Genomic DNA, 21,281 nt, shown 5'->3' on the forward strand with positions numbered 1-21,281 from the left:
TATTTGCAAAGTGTTCTCCATAGGATAGTATGCCAGTACAAGTAGAATTATCTTTGTTTTACAGATAAGGTTTAGATGGGTCTAGTTGACTTGCCTGTGGAGGCAGGATTTAAACTCAGGTTTGCTTCCAAGTCCTTTCTCAGAATTGTGAGTATCATATTGAGAATTGAATGGCATAGTTAGACCTTAAGGGGACCTTAGAGATTATCCTGTCCAAACTCCTCATTTTGCAATTGAAGGAAGCTAAGGCCAAGAAAAGGGGTGGCTCTTCCCCAGGGGCACACAGGTAAGTAAAACTTGGATGCAAGCCTAGGTCTTCTGGCTCTATATCCATTCTCTACTATACAGCCTTTCAGCTTGTAAGAAGTTAGTGTGAACCCAGCAATACCACTTTTGGGTCTTTTTCCCAAAGAAATCATGGAAGGGGGAAAGGGACCCACATGTACAAAAATATTTCTAGCTGCTCTTTACGTGGTGGCAAGGAATTGGAAGTTGAGGGGGTGCCCATCAATTGGGGAATGGCTGGACAAGTTGTGGTATGTGAATACAATGGAATACTATTGTGCTGTAAGAAATGATGAGCAGGAGGAGTTCAGAGAAACCTGGAGGGTCTTACGTGAGCTGATGATGAGTGAGATGAGCAGAACCAGAAGAACGTTGTACACAGTATCATCAACATTGAGTGTTGATCTACTGTGATGGACTATATTCTTCTCACCAATGCAATGGCACAGAAGAGTTCCAGGGAACTCGTGATGGAAGAGGATCTCCAAATCCAAGGGAAAAAAAAAAAAAGAACTGCGGAGTATAGATGCTGAATGAACCATACTATTTCTTTTGGTTTTGGTGCTGTTGTTTTTTTCTATTTTGAGGTTTTTCATCAGTGCTCTGATTTTTTTCTCTTATAACATGACTAATGCAGAAATAGGATTAATGTTATTATGTGTGTGTATATATATATATATATAAAACCTATATCAGATTACCTGCTGTCTAGGGGAGGGAGAAAAATCTGAAATTGTGAAGCTTGTATAAACAAAAGTTGAGAACTATCTTTACATGTAACGGAAAAAAATAAAATACTTTATTAATTAAAAAAAAAAAGAAGTTAGTGTGAAATAGACCTTAGAGGTTTTCTTGTCCAGTCCCCTTATTTGTCTAGGGTCACAGCTTAACTGACAAAGAAAATTCCAGGTCTTGTGACTTGAGGTTCAGCACCATTCCTCCATTTCCCTGCCCTTAATGGAGGGGAGTATATTTTAAGGAATTCCAGGGAGGCCTCACTACCCAGAAATAACTTCTGCATTGCCAGATCTCCTGGTTAAAATGCAGATGTATATGCATTTTATGCAAGTGTAGATAGAGCTGTATACAGGCTGTGGGTAGGTAAAACACTTCTGGGAGGAAAATACCCTCAAACTCTTATTAACCAATTCTGTTTGGGATTTGGTGAGGGAATTGTGCCAATATTTAAAAAATAATTTGCTATAATTTCTTGTACCTGTGCAAAATGTATTTTAAATGCAAATAACTATAAGCAAATATAATTTTACTTTAAAACAAAAATTTCCATTTTTATCTGCTTTACAGAATTAAAAAATCCACAAAGCATGGTCTCTTGAGTTTTTTTTTTTATTTTAGTCCTTATGTTAATAAAGAAGTACTTCGAGGGGAATGGATGCTTCAAGGCCCCCTCTTCCTCTTTCTTCCAAGAACATTTTCTTTCCCTTAGCATACTTACTGACTTGGTTCACTTTGTAGAGAGGCAGTGTAGCTTGGTGGCTACAAGTAACCTTAGTGCAAACCCTGCCCTGGAAAGTCACCTCACCTCTGACCCTCTGTTTCCTTATTTGTTTTTTGTTTGTTTTGGTGAGGCAGTTGGGGTTAAGTGACTTGCCCAGGGTCACACAGCTAGTGTCAAGTGTCTGAGGTCGGATTTGAACTCAGGTCCTCCTGAATACAGGGCCGGTGCTCTGTCCACTGCACCACTTAGCTGCCCCTGTTTCCTTATTTGTAAAGTGGGGAGTAGTCCTCTAGGTTATGGATTTCTTTGGCAGTTGGAAGACCCTATGGATCTGTCCTCAGGAAAATTTTAAAATATATACAATTAAAGAAAATGCTGGGTTTCAGTTAGAAGTTAGTGAAAATAAAGGTGTCATTTTTTCCCTCTCCCAGTTAATGGACTCCCTGAAAACTCTGGAAGTCCTTGGAGCCCAGGTTTGTCTTTGTTGTAAAGTCCTCTGTAGACTTTGTGTGAGTGCTTGATTGCACTAAATCCCCAGTGTGCTGATGAAGGTGCAAGTGAGGGACCTCTTCTTTTCCCAGAGCACTAGTAATGTAGGCCGTAGTAGGGGGCACCCACTGTTGTGGTACAAGGTGGGTTCCACTGCCAGCTTTGCCACCAACTCCACTCAAATGAGGCTTTTATATGCCTATAACATGAGGTTTGACTCGGTTATTCCTAAGGGCTTTGGTAGTGCTAAAATTCTGTGATGTTGGGGTTTGTTTTAATGCATTTTGGACCAGAAGGAAAAATCTCATTTCCTTTACCAGGCATTTGTCTGTTCCCTGAATTCTTTGTGCTGGTGCTTAAGAATCTGAGCAATATATGTTCTTACAACACTTGAACCTTAATTGGCCAGCTTCCCAAGGAGGAAGTAGAAAGGAGCCTGCCTTTGTGTAAATAACCTGGACTGTGAGAGACCAAAGTTCATACTGATACAACCTCCAGGGTATAGGAGAAAGTCACCAGTCTTTTCTCTAGTTGGCTCAGAGATGCTGCTCCTCTTTGGAATACCTCTGTTAAGGATAACTCCCAAGGATGGTGCCTGCTCCAAGTCAGAGCATCTTTTAGTTAACCTCTTTGGGGGCATTAGCCCAATACTTATTTGGTCCGAAGCAGGCTGGTAGCCCTTTTCCATATCAAAGGGCTGGCTTGATGTACAAAGTGAGTTGCTGGTGACTGATGTTTCCTCTCCACTCACTCCCTTTTTTTTCTTTCAACAAACATTTATTTTATTTTCCATTTACATGTAAGGGTAGTTTTCAACATTCATTTTCATAAGATTTAGAGTTCTAAATTTTTCTTCCTCCCCCCTCCACAAGATCGCAATCAGGTTATATATGTACAATCCACAAGTGTTCTTTTTATCAGTTCTTTCTATAGGGGTGCATAGTAAGCTTCCTCATTAGTTCCTTACTCCCTTTTTTTTCCATGCATATATTCTTTGAATGTTTCTGCATCACTTTTGCACCATTCTTCACTCACATCTGATGTTGAAACTTACTCTCTGGTTGTTATCTGTGGAGAAGACATAGAGTAGTGGTGAGAGCAGTGGATTTTCATTTGCTCTTGAGGAGCTCACAGCCTAATGGAGGAGAAACTGGGGGTGGTCTCAGAGAGAAGGAACTGAGATTGAGGAATTACAGAGTTAAGCTTTTTTTTATAGAAGAGAGAACTTCAGCTGAGACAGTGAAGGAGGAGATGAGGGTTCTAGGCATGGAGGGAACATTCTGCTCTAGGAAAAGCTGGAAAGCCAGTATCACTCGATTGAAGAGTGCCGTGAAAGGGTTAAAGATAGGAAAGGGCTAGATCTTGAAGGACTTAGAGAGCCAAACCAGGAGCCATGGGTTGGAATCTCACCGCATACACAAGCTATATGACTATGTGCAAGTCACGGTAAACTCAGTGCTTTAGTTTCCTCATCTGTAAAACTGGGATAATAATACTTGAATTCTCTGCATTATAGAAATGTGGTAAGGTGCAAGTTCTAACTAAATAAATGTAATTGTAACCTTCTGCATTTAGTAGTGATCATCTCTGCTCTGCCCATCTCTTGGGTTGGGAGAATCACATGAGGTAATATAAATGAAAGCATTTTGAGAAAGTACAAAGTAATCCCCCAGAGCCCTAGGGTGAGGTACTTGAGGCAGAGGGCTGGGTATGGGATTCTCTGCTCTATAAAGTAAACATGGGGGGCAGCTAGGTGATGCAATGGATAAAGCACTGGCCCTGGATTCAGGATGACCTGAGTTCAAATGCGGCCTCAGACACTTGACACTTGCTAGCTGTGCGACTCTGGGCAAGTCACTTAACTCCCATTGCCCCCACAAAAATAAATAAATAAATAAAGTAAACATGGTATGTTATTTATTTACAGAGTTCATTTAATGCATATCTAAGCAAGTGAGAAAGAGACTTGATTTCTTTACCTCAACGATTCCTTCATGAGATTGTCTTTTTGCATAGGACTTGCTCTTCTTCTCAAAAGTGGGGAACTTAGTCTTGAAACAGAACCTGAGGTTTTTTTAATGGTGGAGAAGGCAGATCTCTTAATGAAAGGTCTTGAGGACTAACTTTTTCCCTTATTCTCTTTCAAGTTAATGTTGGTGAAGACTGCCCAGTGTTTGATGGCTTATTTGAGTTCTGTCAGCTATCCACCGGTGGATCTGTAGGTAAGGAGCCTCTGTCCTTCCTCTCATTGACTTGGCTCTGGAGTCTTTGCTGAACAAACAGCTGACCTCTTAGACTTTAGCTATGGTAGTGCAGTACCTTCAGCAGTGTTTATGTTAATGATATCCAAGATGTTGTTCTGGGCTCAACCATCATTTATTTGGTCACTGACAGCTGTGTCTCCCTCACATATCTTTGAGCAGAGAAACATTTTAGGGAGAGTCTTGATAATTGCCTTCAAAGGTTATAAGAACTCAGCGGATTTTATTCTTAGAACCTGTATCTGGAATTGATTTGTATTGGGGGCCTAGACCAGTGACAAGTAGAATATGTGCTTCCATCTGCATTACAGTGTGGTTGAGGGGGAACCACTGCTGGTTGGGAGTGGAATTGTTTGGTACAGTTACAGCTTTGACTGGCCTCATGTATCGGAGGTGGGATAAGGGAGAGAAGAGGATATTTCGGGGGCTTCCTTACCTGACAAGGTGTCTTCTTTCCCTGCAGCTAGTGCAGTGAAGCTTAATAAACAGCAGACGGACATTGCTGTGAACTGGGCTGGGGGCCTGCACCACGCTAAGAAGTCTGAAGCTTCTGGCTTCTGTTACGTCAATGATATTGTGTTGGCTATCCTGGAACTGTTAAAGTACGTTCACTTCATACTTTGGGGGTGGGGCACCATAGGCCAGCCCTCTACTGGGCTGCACACAGTGCCTCAGAAGCACTGCTCAGACCCCAGGTTTGGAAATTTCCAATGTGGCATGCCCTGGGCCTATCTGGCTCACTCACTGTCTTGGCCCATTCCAGCCTCTGGAGACAACCAGCTGCTCTTCCTCTCTGTCAGCCTCACCATTTAACCCTTGTGCTCAGAAATCTTTGAGGGAGGCCACCAACCTGGTGAGCAGGGACATAGTACCCTGTGCTTGGGGTACCTCATTCCCCTAAGTGTCCTAGGCCCCCTGACCAGCTTCTGATCCTAGGTACCACCAGAGGGTGCTGTACATTGACATTGACATTCACCATGGCGATGGCGTGGAAGAAGCCTTCTACACCACAGATCGGGTCATGACAGTGTCCTTTCATAAGTATGGAGAATACTTCCCGGGAACGGGTGACCTACGGGTGAGAGCTCCCTCCTGGCAACAGCCAGCTCTCTTCCGGCTCTAACTCTTGTGCCTTTGTTACTAAAAACCACTTCCTTTCTCTTTCACCCTTTAGAGCTGAACACTTACGCTCAGCCTGGAGCTGCCACTGCCAGCTGCAGCTCTGGTGGGGCTGGGGGTGGGGGTGCTCCAGTGTACCAGCTGGCATGGAGCATGTCAAGCAAGGGCTGCTTTGGGGCTAGAGTCAGCATTTCCAGGTGTCCTGTGAGTCTTGGGTTTTGGTGACAGTGTCCAGGCACTGCCTGGATGAGCCATCTGCTTGCCTTACCTTAGAGTCCCACAAGATTAAAGTGAACGAAATAAAAAAGAGCACCATTTGCGTCTCCCCCAGTTCCCTGGCCCTGGGCAATGTGTCACTACTTTTGTCACTGGCAGCACAGCTACTTACGGTCACTATGGGACCACAGGCATCTGTTTCCTAGAGTACAGAACCATGTAAAACTGTGAAGCTGTTTGGAAGTTGTCACCAACCCCTCTTCTCTCTTCTCTCCTTCTTCCCTCTCTCCCCCCTAGTTCATCAGGAGATAATCCTTAGAAGGGGAAGCAGGGTGTGGATTAGTAGAAGAGCACTGGATTTGAATCCTGACAATGCTACTTTACCACCTGTGTGACCCCTGTACCAATCACTTCTGAACTGAAGTTTCCTAATCTGTAAAATGAGTGGGTTGAACTGAATGATTACCTAAGGATCCTTCTAGCTCTAAGTCCTATGAGCCCACAGAGTAGGGGGCACTCTGTTGAGAGTGATCTTACAGGTAGGCCCTAGAAATTGTTGCCCTAAGAGACCATTGTCATAACCTTCCCATCAGTAGCATGAGGCGGGACATTGTGTGCTGTGTTACCATTTTCTAAAGCTTTGTTGGCTTCAAATGGATCTGTGTCCCATGCTAGAGTTGTGGCAGTTCCATCTGTGGTGGCCTCGTGCCTGCTGATGCAGTCATTGTGAAGTGATGAAAGGGGTTGCTAGTAACATTTGGGCAAGGGTTCAGAGACCATGCTTTTGTGGGGGGGGGAGAGAGGTCCCTTCATACCAGTTCTGTTTCTTTACATTACTTTCAGTTGAACTCTACAGTTCTGGTCAATCTTGTTCTTTCTTTCCAAAGCTCTATAGCTCATTTTCTTCCTGAGCCCTTGGCTTCTCTCTTCCTCTAGCTTCACCTCGTTTTGCTTTAATGTCCCTTTTAAACCAGGACATTGGAGCTGGCAAAGGCAAATACTATGCTGTCAACTACCCGCTTCGAGATGGGATCGATGACGAGTCTTATGAGGCCATTTTCAAACCAGTGAGTGTCATGCCAGTCCCTTGAGACTGGAGGGTGGGGAGGAAGAGGGAGGCTTTCCACATTGTGACTATGAAAGCTCATTTTGCCATTGCTGGTTGAGTGGAAGAGGCAGACTTGGTACATATCAAGTCTGGGGTAGGCTAGGAGATGCTGATGATTAATTAATAGATTATCAACAAGCACCTGCCATGTGTTCGGTCCTGTTGTCAGTGCTGTGAGGGAATAGAAAGAGATACAGTATTTTACCCCTGTCCTCAGCAGGGGACTGACAGTCTAGTTGGGGAGACAAGATATACACAAGGAGGAATAGACTTTGCAGTTGTTAAATGTCCACTAAGTTGTGTAAGTAGTGGTGGTTCAGAGGAGGGCTAGCTTAGTGGGGGAAAGGCTTCTTGGAGGAGCTGGGACTTGCTATGGAGACTTGGAGTAGGCTTGGCAGGATGGGGAGAAACGGCATGAAGTCAGGACAGATGCAGCAAGATTTCATTTCAGCAAACCTTCAAACAATTCCTAACTGCAGTGCCTTGTGCTGGCTGCTGCTGCAAATCCAAAGATACATGTGTTAAAGGCCCTACTCATCTGCGCAATCTGATGTCAGTAGTACCCTGGCATTTATTAAGCACCTACTTTGTGTGCTAGGCACCAGGCATACAAAGAAGGGCCACCCTCGTTCTTGCTCTTGAGGAGCTCACAGCCTAATGGAGGAGAAACTGGGGCTGGTCTCAGAGAGAAGGAACTGAGATTGAGGAATTAAGGAGTTAAGCTTTTTTTTATAGAAGAGAGAACTTCAGCTAAGACAGTGAAGGAGGAGGTGAGGGTTCTAGGTATGGAGCAAAACCGGGAGGGAACATGGAGGGAACGTTCTGCTTGAGGAAAAGCTAGAAAGCCAGTATCACTTGATTGAAGAGTGCTGTGAAGGGGTTAAAGATAGGAAAGGGCTAGGGCTTGAAGGATTTTGAGAGCCAAACCAAGAGCTCATGTTTGATCTTGGAGGTGATGAGCCACTGTAGTGGATTCTTAAATAAAGGGATGACACAGTCACATGTGCATTCCAGGAAGATCATTGTGGCAGCCAATAGGAAGCCAGATTGGAACAGGGAGAGCTTTGAGGCCAGTCAGCAGACTGTCTTTTGTGGCTATTGTAGTCCAGGTGGAGGTGGTTGTTACCTTTATGGGGGGGGGGGGGTCAAGTGTCAGAGAAGGGTGTGATGCTTAAAAGAATTTGAGGATAGTTACAACAGGATTTGACTACTGATTGGATATGGGCACTGATTGAGGAGTTGAGGATGACACCTAGGTTGTGAGCCTGGGTGACTGGGAGGATGGTGTTGTCCTCGATGGTAACAGGGAACTTAGGAATGTCAGGGTGGGGACAGGGTGGCTGAAGAGTTCGGTTTGGGACTTGTTGGAAGTTACAATTATAGGACATCCAGTTTTCTGTGTCCTGTTAGTTGAATTTGTGACACTTCAGTCAGCAGAGAGAGATTGAATATGTGGCAGCTGATGAGATCACCAAGTAAAATAGCATAAACGGAGAAGAGGGTCCTGGACACAGCCTTGGGGGGAGTGTCCCCTCTCCCCAGGGGGTTATTAAGTGTGGTGAAAATTGAAGATCCAGGAATGGACACAGAGACAGAAGGAACAGTCAAATAGTAGGAGAAGCAGGAGAGAGCATTGTCGTAAAAACCCAAGGAGATGACCATCGACAAAATCAGTGGCTACAGAGAGGTCAAGAAGAATGAGTGTTGAGAAAAGGTTACCAGATTTGGCCTTAAGATTTTATTAGTTTGGATTATGAACTTTTAGTCATTTTGGAGAGAACAGCGTCAATTGAATGATGAGGTTAGATGCCAGGCTAGAAAGAGTTAAGAAAGACAAAGGAAAGGAAATGGAGACACCTTTTCTGAGTTTGCCCATAACTGGGAGGAGAGATAGAGGACAATAGCTCTCTGCGATAGATGATCAAATTTTTGAGAATGGGGGGAAGACATGGGCAGGGTTGGGAGTAGCAGGGTGGGGAAGGTTGAAGAGAAGGGAAGGTGAGGGTGCTACCGGAGCAATTGAACTTACTGGACAAGATGGGGTGAGATGGGGTCCCTTGTGCACGGCAAGAAGGCCCACCTCCTCACGTAAGACCAGCTGCATGAGGAGGCCTCTCAGCAAATGGCCTTCCTTTTTTCAGTGAAATAGATGGGAAGGAGGAGGGGGGACCATGGGAGTCAAATAAAGAAGTTTGGGAAAACTGTTCTGGTAAATGGGTGAGTGACTTACAAGGCAATCCTGTAGCAAGGGTCCTGATGAGATAATGTAAGTTTTGGGATTTCTTCCAGTTTTGTTCAGCATGCGAATAGGAGTAAAGATAGCAGATATGAGAGAGAATAGTCTAAGGCAGGCCTTTGGCAGGGCAAGATCTTTGAAAAGATTAAAGATTATAGTGTACAATTGAACTGGTTCACCAGAGGGTCAAGATGGGGAAGAATGGAGTCACCAGTGTAGGGATATGGGAAAGAATAGAGGCTTGGAGGATTTGCAACTGTTTGGACTTACTAGGCAGAGGGAGAACTGAAATGACAACATGATCTGATAAAGGAATTTCAGACTTCATAAACCTGATAACTGTCTTTGTAGCTGTGGTAGAATTAAGAAGTAGGTCATGGGAAATGAGTTAAGTTGAGAAATTGGGAGGTCAGCATTTTTGAAGGAATATCAGTCTGTATGTTGGAAGACCTTCTATGAAGGCAGGAGTTGGGGAGGAAAACCCTGGACTTTTTTTTTTCTAATTAAATTTTTTATTGTTTAAATTATAAAAATATTTTATTATTTTCCAGTTACATGTAAAGATAGTTTTCAGCATTTGTTTTCATAAGATTTTTAGTTCCAAATTTTTCTCCCTCCCCAAGACAGAAAGCAACCTGATATGGTATATAACCTTATTTCTGCATTAGTCATGTCGTGAAAGAAAAATCAGAACAAAAGAGAAAAACCTCAAAAAAGAAGAAAAACCAAAAGTAGAAACAGTATGGCTCAATCTGCATTCAGAATCTACAGTTGTTTTTTCTGGATATGGAGAGCATTTTCCATCTTGAGTCCTTTGGTATAGTATTGCTGAGAAGAGCCAAGTCTATCACAGTTTATCATCACACAATGTTGCTGTTAATGTGTACAATGTTCTCCTGGTTCTGCTTAGCATCAGTCCACTTAAGTCTTTCCAGGTTTTTCTGAAATCTGTCTGCTCGTCATTTCTTACAGCACACTCTAGTATTCCATTACATATACCACATATATCACACCTTGTTCAGCCATTCCCCAATTGATGGGCATCCCCTTGATTTCCAATTCTTTGCCACCACAAAGAGAGGAGAGCCCTGGACTCTTGAAAAAAGAAAAGGTATCCTGGACCTCTGTAGGCAACAACTACTACTCTTGATTGGGTGATAGCTATGGATTGAATGAATCTCAGAGGAGAGGTTACTGAGTGAAGGAGAGCCAGGAAATGGAATCGTGTGTATTCCAGCTCCCATCATGATCAGGGAGTTGGGGATTATGAGTGAGTGTGGAACTAGTGCTGGAGTGGTCAGAGAAGCTTGTCTGGAGGGACAGGCTTCATGTAGTCTCAGTGAATGCAAGAATATGAAGGGAGTGAGACAGGGAAAGGCTTTAGATGAAAGCTGGTGTTTTTAGCTACAGGCTGGCAATCCAGAGAGTGTGGTGAAGGGTTGGGTAGCTTTAGAATATAGGGCAGGTTAGATTGAGGGAGGTGAGAAGGCACAAGCAGCACAAGGTGAAAGGAAGGATGAAAGGAGAGATCTCAAAGCAGAGCTCTGGGTGAAGTATTCTGAGAAGTCTGAGCAAGAACTTTATTGGACAAGGCGAGTCTTGAGTTGGCCATTGAAGGAAAAGACTCGAATAGACTGGGAGAGGAATCAGTTCTAAGCATGGAGTACAAGGACAGAGTGGAAGAAGGTAGGACAAGAGCAAAATTGGCTAGAATGTAGAATTTATTAAGAGAAGTTACATGAGAGGGTTGGAAAGGTAGAGAGAATGTAGCATAATTTGGGGTGGGGGCGACAAACAGTTGAAATGGAGGGTGTAGGATCTACCCTGGGGAAGAATGGAGTGCAAAACAGCTCAGCCTGCCTTGGGTGGCCTGCCAAACACGGGTCAGTGACAAATAGCCCTGCATTTGGGGTCAGAGCCCCTGGGTTAGAATCCTGCTAAATCTTCCTAGTACTTAATACCTTTGGCCAAGCCATCTCTAACCTCCAAGCCTCTGTTTCTCAGATATTACTGAAAAAGAGCATTGGCCTAGGTGATCTCTCCAGTGTCTTTCAGCTCTAAGTCCTGTCCTCTGACCACAGTGGTAATTGGGCGTGTCTTTTCAGGTTATGTCCAAGGTGATGGAGACCTTTCAGCCCAGTGCAGTGGTCTTGCAGTGTGGTTCTGATTCCTTGTCCGGAGACCGATTAGGCTGTTTCAACCTTACCATTAAAGGTAAACAGAAGGGTAGAGCTCAATGCAGAGTCCATCCTGCTGATTCTGCCTGATCTGTCCCCCATGCTTGGAATGCACTCCTTCAACTCAGCTTCTACAAATTGCTGGTTTCTTTCAAAAGTTCACATCAACCACCACCCAGTACATGAAGCCTCTGCTGACTTCTCTCCATTACTGAGACTCTCGGGACCTCACAGTATCTTACATTTATTCTGTGTCTATTTTGTATATACTTAATGATTACATGTTGTCTCCCTTGATGGAATATAAGCTGCTTGTGGACAGTCCATTTCTTTTTTGTGTTTGCTAAACGTGCCCTTCTTTTTCCTCCACCTAGGCCATGCCAAGTGCGTGGAGTTTGTCAAGAGCTTCAATCTGCCCATGCTGATGCTGGGAGGGGGCGGCTACACCATCCGCAATGTAGCCCGGTGCTGGACGTACGAGACAGCTGTGGCCTTGGACACAGAGATTCCCAACGGTGAGGTTGGAGTTTGGCTGACGAGATGGTTACCTGGGAGGGATAGGTCTTGTTCCTATTCCCTCTGGAGCCACTTAACCTCCTGAGGGTTGCTACCCATCTAGGAGTCTTCAGAGAGGTTTCACAGCCTTTGTTTCTACTCCCACTTCACTCGATGGGTGTCATGACCAGAGTGCCAGAGCTGGGTTAGAATTCAGCTGGGACATTACTTGCTATGGAACCTTGGGTATGGTAGAGTGGAAAGTGCCCCCTGCATTTGGAATCATTTGGGTTTTCAGTCACTTTTGTAACAAGTTTTATCCCAAGTCTGTTTCCCATAATCATTCAGCCTGAGACCCAGATTTCTCACCAATAAAATAGGAGTGATAAATACCACTACTATTTATCTTTCAGGCCTGTTGTAAGGGGACAAGCATGTTTAAACTTTAAAGCAGTATATAGATGTGAATTGTCGTTTTAAATCTGCTGGACCCCTTCCCCAACCCTGTTTTGTAGAAGAAAAAACTTGAGACCTGAAGAGGGAAGCAAGCTAACTAACCTAAATCACATAGTGAATTAAGGCCTTTGGCCTTCAGTGCAAGTAGTCTCCCATCATTGATCCTATGACCTTTGACCAGTGGTTCCCAACTTTTTTTGTTCTTTGAACCACCCTTTCAACAACAAAAATGTGTTGTGAAACTCCAGGGTAATTTAATATACTACTCATAATATAAGCAATTATTTAATACTGAGGAAACAAAGAATTTTTTTAGCCTGAACCCCTTACACCAGTGGTGTCAAATTCAGAAATGATTCCCCATGGGCACACTGACTTAGAAAACCACAAATTAACATTATTATTTTGTAAAAACATTTCCCAATTACTTTTTTTTCTTTGGCGGGGCAATAGGGGTTAAGTGACTTGCCCAGGGTCACACAGCTAGTAAGTGTCAAGTGTCTGAGGCCGGATTTGAACTCAGGTACTCCTGAATCCAGGGCCGGTGCTTTATCTACTGCGCCACCTAGCCGCCCCCGGAAGTTGTTTAGAAATGTTTGAGAGGGGAGAGAGGGAGTGGGGGAGGGAGAGAGAAGAAGAAAAAGAAATGCTTTTTAACATCAGAACCAATTCTCATACGAGATAAACAGTCTTAAAATTCAGGGATAAAGAGAAGTGTCTAACATGGCAGCATGAAACAGTGAACTGAATGCTAGATTTGGTATCAGCTCAATGAAGCTCTCGTTTCTGTTACTACCTATGTGTGACTTTGGGCCATTCACTTAACTCCCTGGGTAATCATAATAATAATAATGATGGTGATGGCAGTTGGTTGGGCTGAGTCTCTGACTCTAAATCTTAGAATTTTTTTTGACTATTGGTGTGGTCTCCTTGGGCAGCTTCATTGAAAAGGTGGAGCATCCTCAGTCCTCCCATCTGCACACTCATTATCTTCTCATTCATACATGATTCTGGAGAGGACGTATGATTTGTTCAGTTTCATGGGGATGATTGACAATCCACATCTTCTGACTCTTTCTCAAAAACTTTCAACAGAACTTCCCTACAATGATTACTTTGAATACTTTGGACCGGATTTCAAACTTCACATCAGCCCATCTAACATGACAAATCAGAATACCAATGAGTACTTGGAGAAGATCAAGTGAGTGCTTCCTACCTATAGTTTTACACCCCCACCCCACCCCCCTACCATTTATTTGCCCCATCCTGCATCCAAGTTTTCCCTCAGCCACTGACAAAGCATTTTGCTTGCATTTCTGGGGCCTTCAGGCAAAGGTTGTTTGAGAACCTTCGGATGTTGCCACATGCTCCTGGTGTCCAGATGCAGCCCATTCCTGAGGATGGGATACAGGAGGACAGTGGAGATGAGGATGAAGAAGATCCTGACAAGCGAATTTCAAGTAGGTTTCTGGAAGAAGGAGAATGCTGTCTGGAATGAGTGAGGAGGGAACCTGGTGACCCAGGAGGGAAGTCCATTGAATTTGGAAGCAGAAGGGCCTGGGTTTGAGTCCCAACACTATTTATTTACTAGGGTTTTTCAAGGGCAAATCACTACTTCTCAAGTAAAATCGCTAAAGCTCATTGAGATGGGCATTAGATGTTTGTTAGGCTCTCTTGGGCCAGAGGTGCTGCATACCTCATTGCTGTCATCTCTGCTTCCCCTCAGTATGCTCCTCAGACAAGAGAATTGCATGTGAGGAGGAGTTTTCAGACTCAGATGAAGAAGGGGAGGGTGGTCGCAAGAACTCAGCCAACTTCAAGAAAGCCAAGAGAGTTAAAATGGAAGAGGAGAAGGATCGAGAGCCAGAGGAGAAAAAAGGTGGGTAGGTCCTTGGGCAGAATTTGTGGTGCCTGAGCTTAGGGGAAAGGGGTAGAGTAGGAGGGAGGCCTCAAACCCATCAGTGCCTGGGGGCCTCTACAGGGCTGTTCATGCCTCTTTGCCTGTTCCCTGAAGTGTTAGGGCCCACAAAAGAACAAGAGCTGACTTGTAATGTAGCCGGTCTGACTCACCTCCTGTCAGGCCCCCCCAGCCTGTCGATGTGACCCATCTCTCCATAGCCAGTAGTGACTCTTACATACCACCCGAGCCCTTTCCCTGCCACCTCGAACTGGGGGGGGGGGGGGCAAGCTCCTCTCAGCCGCCTAGAAAACTAGTTAAACCTGTTTGTCCTTGGGTCTCGTCCCTCAGCACTGGGCAGCAGCCTACAGAGCTTGGGGGAATACCTGTCCTCCGGGCTCACCCAGCTGTGCCCAGCAGGAAGGTGGTGATCAAGTTCTTTCGGGGATATGCAGGAACCCAGAACATCTTCCCTTAGTCTGGTCTAGTTCTAGTCCTGGGCAGGTGATGGTGGGTTCAGTGGGAGGGAGAGTTGGAGGAAGTAGGACAGTGGGGTTGCCATTTGTCATCCCTGAAATCATCTGTTTCAGAAGCAAAAGAGGAGGAGAAGACAAAGGAAGAGAAACCTGAAGCCAAAGGGTGAGTGCCAAGTTGGGCTGGGGCTGGGGGTGGAGAGAGCATTGGCACTGGTTCCCCAAAAGTCCTGGCCCTCCTTTATCTAGCTGCCTACCTTTGACACATAGTGAAGGGGGACCCTTCATTGTAATTGATAAGAAAGTCTTGTAATGGATTACAGACAGTTTCTCACTTCACACAAATTCAAGTTTGTGTAAAGAATTCTGAAAGAAATTTTTTTTTTAGTGAGGCAGTGGGGGTTAAGTGACTTGCCCAGGGTCACACAGCTAGTAAGTGTTAAGTGTCTGAGGTTGGATTTGAACTCAGGTCCTCCTGACTCCAGGGCCGGTGCTCTATCCACTGTGCCACCTAGCTTCCCCTGAAAGAAATTTTTTAAAAATCTGCCAAAGTGGGGCGGCTAGGTGGCACAGTGGATAGAGCACCGGCCCTGGAGTCAGGAGGACCTGAGTTCAAATCCAACCTCAGACACTTAACACTTACTAGCTGTGTGACCCTGGGCAAGTCACTTAACCCCCACTGCCTCACTTTAAAAAAAGAAAATCTGCCAAAGTGTCTTATGCAAAGCAGAATCAGACCTCCATACCATCAAATGAAGGCAGTGGGAAGGATGTTGGGAAGCTAAGAAGCAACTGTAAGTCTGCAAACAGTGAGTGATAGATAGATACCTCTCTTTGTGTTCAGTAGTGAGATTTTCACCATGGTTGGTGGCAAACTTGCTCTTAAGGGGGAAGTCAGACCATCTCCTAAGTGTAAGCCAAAAGATTTGGAAATGAAAATTAGAAAATATGAAGGAGGGCAAAAATGGTCATCGATAGCACATGAACTCAGTTTTGTGGTGTTGACTGTGAACACCTTAGTGAAGCATAAGATAGTGTTTGCATGAAGTCAGCTATTGAAAGGTCCTGTTCTAGAGATGGAGCAACTTAATTATGTGGATAGAAGAATATTCCTTTAAACTTGATGACATTTCAAGCCAAGGCTTGAAGCTTCTTTGAAGATTTAAAGGCAGAGTACCTTGAAGGAACACAGGTATTCACAACAAGCAGTGGTTTGGTTTGCACAATTTAAAATCATGCAGGATTTCATAATGTGCAGGTGGCTGCTAGTCCAGATATTGAAGCAGCAAAAGAAGCTCCCAGAGTAACAGATGAAGATTCCTGTTTGCTGGAGCAAATCTTTACTGTAGATGAAACTCTGGTCTATTTTATCAAAGAAGGCCGTCTTGAACCTCCATCTCTGTGGAGGAAAAGACTGCAGGAAAAGCTTGGAAAAACACTCTATTGCTTGGAGGAAATGCATCTGAGATTGTAAATTAAAACCTGTTCTTGTGCACCTCTCCAAAAAGCCCAGAGTATTGAAAGGAATTGCTAGGCAAAACTACTTGTGTATTATTTCATGAACCTTCAAGGCATGGATAACCCTTGTCATCTTTGAACAATGATTTTATATACTTTTGAAGTTGAGAAGTTTTGTAATGCTAATAGTATTCCTTTCACAATTCTGTTTTCTGGTTACCTTCCCTGTCTTGGATAATTTTAATGAAAATGTAGAAGCGCCCTATCTACTCCCTAACACTACCTCATTATCACAACCTTTTGGGTAAAGGAGTGATTGGGAATTTCGAGACATGTTATTTCTGTACTGTATTTGCCCAGGCGGTGGCAGATTTGGATAAATATAAGGACTCGACATAGATTTCTGAAAGTCCTATCACACATACCATACAATGCAGAATATTGTTAAGGCATGAAGAGAGTTGGGAAGAAAGTGTGCCTGCAGTTCCCTTGCTGGTTTTCTTATGGATTTGACATAGATGAACCATGTGAAGAAGTGAGTAACAAGATTGTAAAATTAGCACAAGAATTTGGAGCTAGAAGGGGATGAGAAGGATGCGGAGGAGTTTTTGATTGAGTCTCATGGAGAAGGACTGTGGAATGAGCTGCAGACTGCAGAAGAAAGGGAAGCTTTGGACCCTGAGGTCAAACCAAAAGGCATCACAGTGAAACCACTGGCAGAAGCATTTCATCATTTGAGTAACTTTTTTTCTTGCACTGAAAAGATGGATCCAAATACTTTTTAAGATTTTTAAAAGTTCAAAGACTAGTTGAAGATAATATTGCTTGCTCTCCTTTTATATATACATGTATTTATGGGGAAAAAGCCACTATCTGGCCTCAGACACTTGACACTTACTAGCTTTGTGACCCTGGGCAAGTCACTTAACCCTCATTGCCCCCCCCCCCTCACCCCCCCCCCCAATGCACAACCACCCATGATACAGGCTAGGTGCAGTGAGTGTGTAGGGAAGGGGCAGCATACTACACACGTTAACTTTACAATACTGTGCATATTCTAATTTAATTTTACAATTCTGTTTATTGTCGTGGTACTGCATTGAGTATACCTGTACTTCAGTCCATTTTATGGCTTTTGTGTAAAGGTATTTTGTGTTTGCCTTTGTTACATAGGCTAAGTAAAGTGGCCGAGTAGGGGCAGATTTCCATTACCTTTTCCATAGGGGTCTTCGGAACAGTGGGAAGTGCCTTGTTCTATCTACCTCCCTGTGCCACTGGGGATCCCGTGGGCATAGTGTGAAGTAGACAAGAATGTCTTTCTAACCCTGCTCATATTCCTGTTCCACAGGGTGAAGGAGGAAACCAAGTCGGCCTGAGCGATCCAGCTTTCCTTGGGGCCTGCTGCCCATACCTCCTTCCTGTTTCCTTACCCCTACATCCTCAGAGTTTATATTTTCTATATGTCTCTCTATTTATATATAAATATATGAACTAGAACTGTCCCTACAACACAGGAACTAGGGGGTTTGCTGTTGGCTACCCGATCCAATGCCTTTGTTGCCTTGTACACCTGAGACCCAGTCAGGTGAATCCATTTCTTCAACCCCTTGCCTGACTTGCTGTTTAGGGCCTGGGAGCATTTTTTCTAGGTGGGTTATTTTTAAGATGACATAGGACACATTGCCCTAGGTGGCTGGGTTGGGTAGCCTCCACAGCCCCCCTTATCTCTCCCTCCTCCCCCCCCCCCCCCCCCCCTCTCTCTCTCTCTCTCTCTCTCTCTCTCTCTCTCTCTCGGCCTTTTTTATTCCTCTAAATTTAATTTGAAACTCAGTGAAGTTTTCGAAAGCATGACAGGTAATATGTCTGTCCAGCTTCCTCTGGCGGTTCCTGTGTAGGTCCAGGTATTTAGCCAACCACCTTCCCCTGTCCTGAGGTGAAGTTAGCGTCTGCTCACAGATGCTATGCCTGGTTCCCTCGGTCCATGGGCATGTGGCAGGGATGTGCCTTCTTGCTGGTTCACCTCTTGTTAGCCAGGGGCACCTTGTGCTTCCCATACCTCAGCAGATTCTAGGCTAAGGGCTCTTGGCTCCCCTTTCACTGGTATCAAATAGTCCCCCCCTTTTTTCCCCTGGCTAGGACCCACCGATGTCGACTGTTTGTGTGAGAGTGGTCTGGGTTGGAATCTATGGTGTGGTTTCCATTTTGAGATTATTTTTGTTTTTTGAAGAATCTTTGTAATAAAACTGGTACATTTTTATGCCTTTGTGAATTGGCTGGCTTTTCTGATGACAAGGAGTTAGGATAGCAGAGACCAGGCTTCCCTTTTCCCTTAAATACAATCAAGGGACTGCTAAGGCCTAGCCTGAGACTTAAGCCCAAAATAGCTTGAGAGCAGTCCTGTTAAGGTTATAAGGAAAAGAACCACTAAGATCAAGTTCATGCCGGGCCTACAACCAAGTGCTCTGCACCCCCATCCAAATACACACAAAGTCATCACAACAGGGCCTGACGTTTATTCCTTTTCCAAATGTTACACAGTTAAAACCCAGATGGGAGGTTGGTTTTAGCAGTTAGAAAAAGTCACAAGTTTAGTTTTGGCCATTAAAAATTATTTACAAATGAAGAAAAATGAGACAAAACAATAAGTTGCTTCACATTATACAGATCCCCCTCCCCCCCAGAACCCTTCAGCTCCCCTACAAAGTCAAAAGGAACACACAGCAGGCGCACAAAGCTGGAGTCTGAAACTGATCAAGACATTTATCAAAACCCAACCAGGTTAGCTTCCTTCCCAAGCCATGGAGCCACTGGGGTCTGGCACAAAATCCTCTGCAGGAGCCCCAGCCCTGAGAGGCCAGGCCCAGAGTTGGCCAGGCACCCCACTCTAGCCTCAGGGACTGAGAAGAGCAACAAGCAAACCTACCGGGGAAGAAAGATTAGGGCTCACCAGTGAAAGGGGCAGGAGCAGGGCCTGGAGCTGGGGCTGGTCTGAGCATCTCACTCCACTACGCTAAGGGGGAACTGCAGAGCAGGCAGGATGGAGGGCTGGGTGGGAGGACCATTCCGAGCACTCACTCGCTAGGGGGATGCCAGAGGGGAGGAGAGACAGTCCACAGGGGTCAAGGGTGAGGGGAGAACAGCTCTGCCTGGAGGTCTCGGCCCCAGGGCCAGGCACTGACCCAGCCTGGGGGAGCACAGTCCTTTGATCTTGGGAGATGCCCACTTGCCCCTCCCCACCCCAGGGGGGCTACTCTTTCTGCTCGCTGCCCGGGGCCGGCGTGGGGCTCTGCTCTGGGGCACCCTCAGCGGCCTGGGGGGCTGGCTCCTCCAACTTTCTGTCGTCGGCCTGAGCCCCCTGGGCAGGGGCGGCCGTGGCATCAGCGGCAGCCTCCTCGTCACCCCCCTGCAGCGGGGCCTGGCTGCTGGGCACCTCGGCCTCGGCCGCCCCTTCCTCGGTGGGCGAGGATCCTGCCGAGTCGCCCCCCACCTCCTTCCGATTCCGCTTGAAGGACAGGCCGCTCAGCTTAAAGGGCTTCTTGAAGGAGAATTTCTTCTTTTTCTTGGGCGTCTCCTTGGGCGGCCCCTCGGCCTTGGCCTCGTCACCCGGGCTCTGCGCCGCCGGGCTCGTGGGCTCGATGGCGTCGCCGCTGGCCCGAGCTGCGTCGGTGGGCTCGGCGGGGCCCGGGGGGGCGGCCTCGGCCTCGGCCTTGGGGGGCACGTCTCCGTTGCTCTTCACATGGCCGTTCTCCTGCAGACGGGCAGAGCAGAGCAGAGGGCAGCGCCGTGAGCCGCCTGCGGGGGGAGCTGCGGGGCGGCCCCCCACCCCTCCAGGCCCGAGGCCGCCAGGGGGCGCGCGGGGCGGCCGGGCGGGGCGGCTGGGCCAGCCCGGCCGGGCTCCGGGAGCATCCCTCCGGGTATCCCCGCGGCCCGCCCTTCGCCCGCCCGGCTTTTGTCTGCGCGCCGTCTACGCGGCGCGCGGATCCGGCTCCAACCCTCGGCCCCGGGTCCCCGCTCCCCCCGCCCGGTTTTCCCCCCAGGTATCCCCCCTCCCTGCCCCGCCCGCGCCCTCCTCCTCCTCCGAGCCCCCCGGATCCCCGGGCCGGCCGTAGCGCCCGCCCGAGGCTCCCCCAGGGCGGCGCTCCGGGCTCCGCCTTTGTGTTCTGGGCGCCGGGGCCGCGGCTCCGAACAAAGGCGGCGGGCCGGGGGCCGGGGCCCGGGCCCGGGTCTCGGCCGGCCGCGCCCCCTCCCTCCCGCGCTCCCTCCCTTCTCTCTCCCTCCGCCCGCCGGGAGCAGCCGCGGAGCCGAGAACAAAAGGCGCGGGGGGAGGGGGAGGGGGCGCCGCGTGTCCCGGGCTGGCGGGCGGGCGGGCGGGCGATCGGGCGGACGGGCACAAAGCCCGCGGCCCGGGGGAGGAGGACGAGGAGAAGCGCGGGGAGGAGGGGGGCCCGGCCGCGCCATCCCGGCTCCGGCCCCAGCCCCGGCCCGGTCCAGAGAGCGCACCCACCTGTCCGTTGGCCTTGGCGGGGGCCGCCTCGTCGGCGCTCACGTCGCCCCGGGGCGCTTTCGAGCTCTGGCTGCCCATGGTCGGGGGAGGTGTGGGGGGGGTGGGTCTGCAGCGCGGGGCGCCCGCGGCTGGGGACGCCCCGAGGGAAGGGGGAAGGGGAAGGCTGGTTGGGGCGGGGGGCAGCCCCGGACGCTGCCCCTGCTGACCGAGCGAACTCTGGGAGGGGGGAGGCGAAGGGGGTACCCAGATGCAGCCCCCAAGCCCAGCCACTCCGCTCCGCGCCGGAATGCCGCCCGCCGCCCGCCGCGACGCTTAAATAGCACCGCGAGCCCGAGGGGCGTGGTCGTCCATTTAAATAAGCACCCAATCAAGGGACGGGGGTGGGACCCAAGGCGCCCCCACCTGCACAACCGGCAGCCCTGGAGTTCTAAGCCCCCTCGCCCCTCCCCGCTCCTCCCACCCCCTCCACCCCCCCGAAAACCAAAGCCTAGGAAAAGTGGGGGAGGGGGTTGCGTGTGAGAATTACGATAGCTGTATGGAGGGGGTAGAATCCTTAGCGATCACTTTAAGGAGAGGAACGGGTCGGGGGTCGGGGGTGGGGGTGGAGGTGGGGGGTTCCTTAAGGAGCGCCAGGGCTTGTGACAC

The 21,281-nt window shown here is 47.4% G+C and overlaps 2 protein-coding genes across 2 annotated transcripts in view; one reads left to right on the plus strand and one right to left on the minus strand.

The window, feature by feature from the left end:
* The window catches only part of HDAC1 (histone deacetylase 1), a 29,367-nt gene extending 10,978 nt beyond the window's left edge, over positions 1 to 18,389 (plus strand). The window contains exons 4-14 of the mRNA XM_043998382.1: positions 4,381 to 4,455; positions 4,958 to 5,096; positions 5,431 to 5,572; positions 6,804 to 6,896; positions 11,279 to 11,387; positions 11,725 to 11,865; positions 13,397 to 13,505; positions 13,634 to 13,764; positions 14,031 to 14,183; positions 14,792 to 14,840; positions 17,481 to 18,389. Coding sequence (XP_043854317.1) covers positions 4,381 to 4,455; positions 4,958 to 5,096; positions 5,431 to 5,572; positions 6,804 to 6,896; positions 11,279 to 11,387; positions 11,725 to 11,865; positions 13,397 to 13,505; positions 13,634 to 13,764; positions 14,031 to 14,183; positions 14,792 to 14,840; positions 17,481 to 17,508 — 1,169 coding nt within the window. The 3' untranslated portion in view covers positions 17,509 to 18,389. The remainder of the gene's footprint in view (positions 1 to 4,380; positions 4,456 to 4,957; positions 5,097 to 5,430; positions 5,573 to 6,803; positions 6,897 to 11,278; positions 11,388 to 11,724; positions 11,866 to 13,396; positions 13,506 to 13,633; positions 13,765 to 14,030; positions 14,184 to 14,791; positions 14,841 to 17,480) is intronic.
* A 248-nt stretch (positions 18,390 to 18,637) lies between these two features.
* On the minus strand, positions 18,638 to 20,933 carry MARCKSL1 (MARCKS like 1). Its single transcript, XM_043995313.1, has 2 exons — positions 20,637 to 20,933; positions 18,638 to 19,880 (listed from the first exon to the last, which is right to left on the minus strand). Exons 1-2 carry the CDS (start codon positions 20,712 to 20,714, stop codon positions 19,380 to 19,382), a joined length of 579 nt encoding a protein of 192 aa, XP_043851248.1. The 5' UTR covers positions 20,715 to 20,933; the 3' UTR covers positions 18,638 to 19,379.
* Between the last annotated feature and the right edge of the window lie 348 nt (positions 20,934 to 21,281).

The sequence above is a fragment of the Dromiciops gliroides genome, chromosome 3, assembly GCF_019393635.1.
Source record: "Dromiciops gliroides isolate mDroGli1 chromosome 3, mDroGli1.pri, whole genome shotgun sequence".
NCBI lineage: Eukaryota > Metazoa > Chordata > Mammalia > Microbiotheria > Microbiotheriidae > Dromiciops > Dromiciops gliroides.

Coding starts and splice junctions, on each gene's coding strand:
- MARCKSL1 (XM_043995313.1), bottom strand. CDS start 20,714: ATGGGCAGCCAGAGCTCGAAAGCGCCCCGGGGCGACGTGAGCGCCGAC. Junction 19,881..20,636: donor CCGCCAAGGCCAACGGACAG/GTGGGTGCGCTC, acceptor GCCCGTCTGCAG/GAGAACGGCCATGTGAAGAG.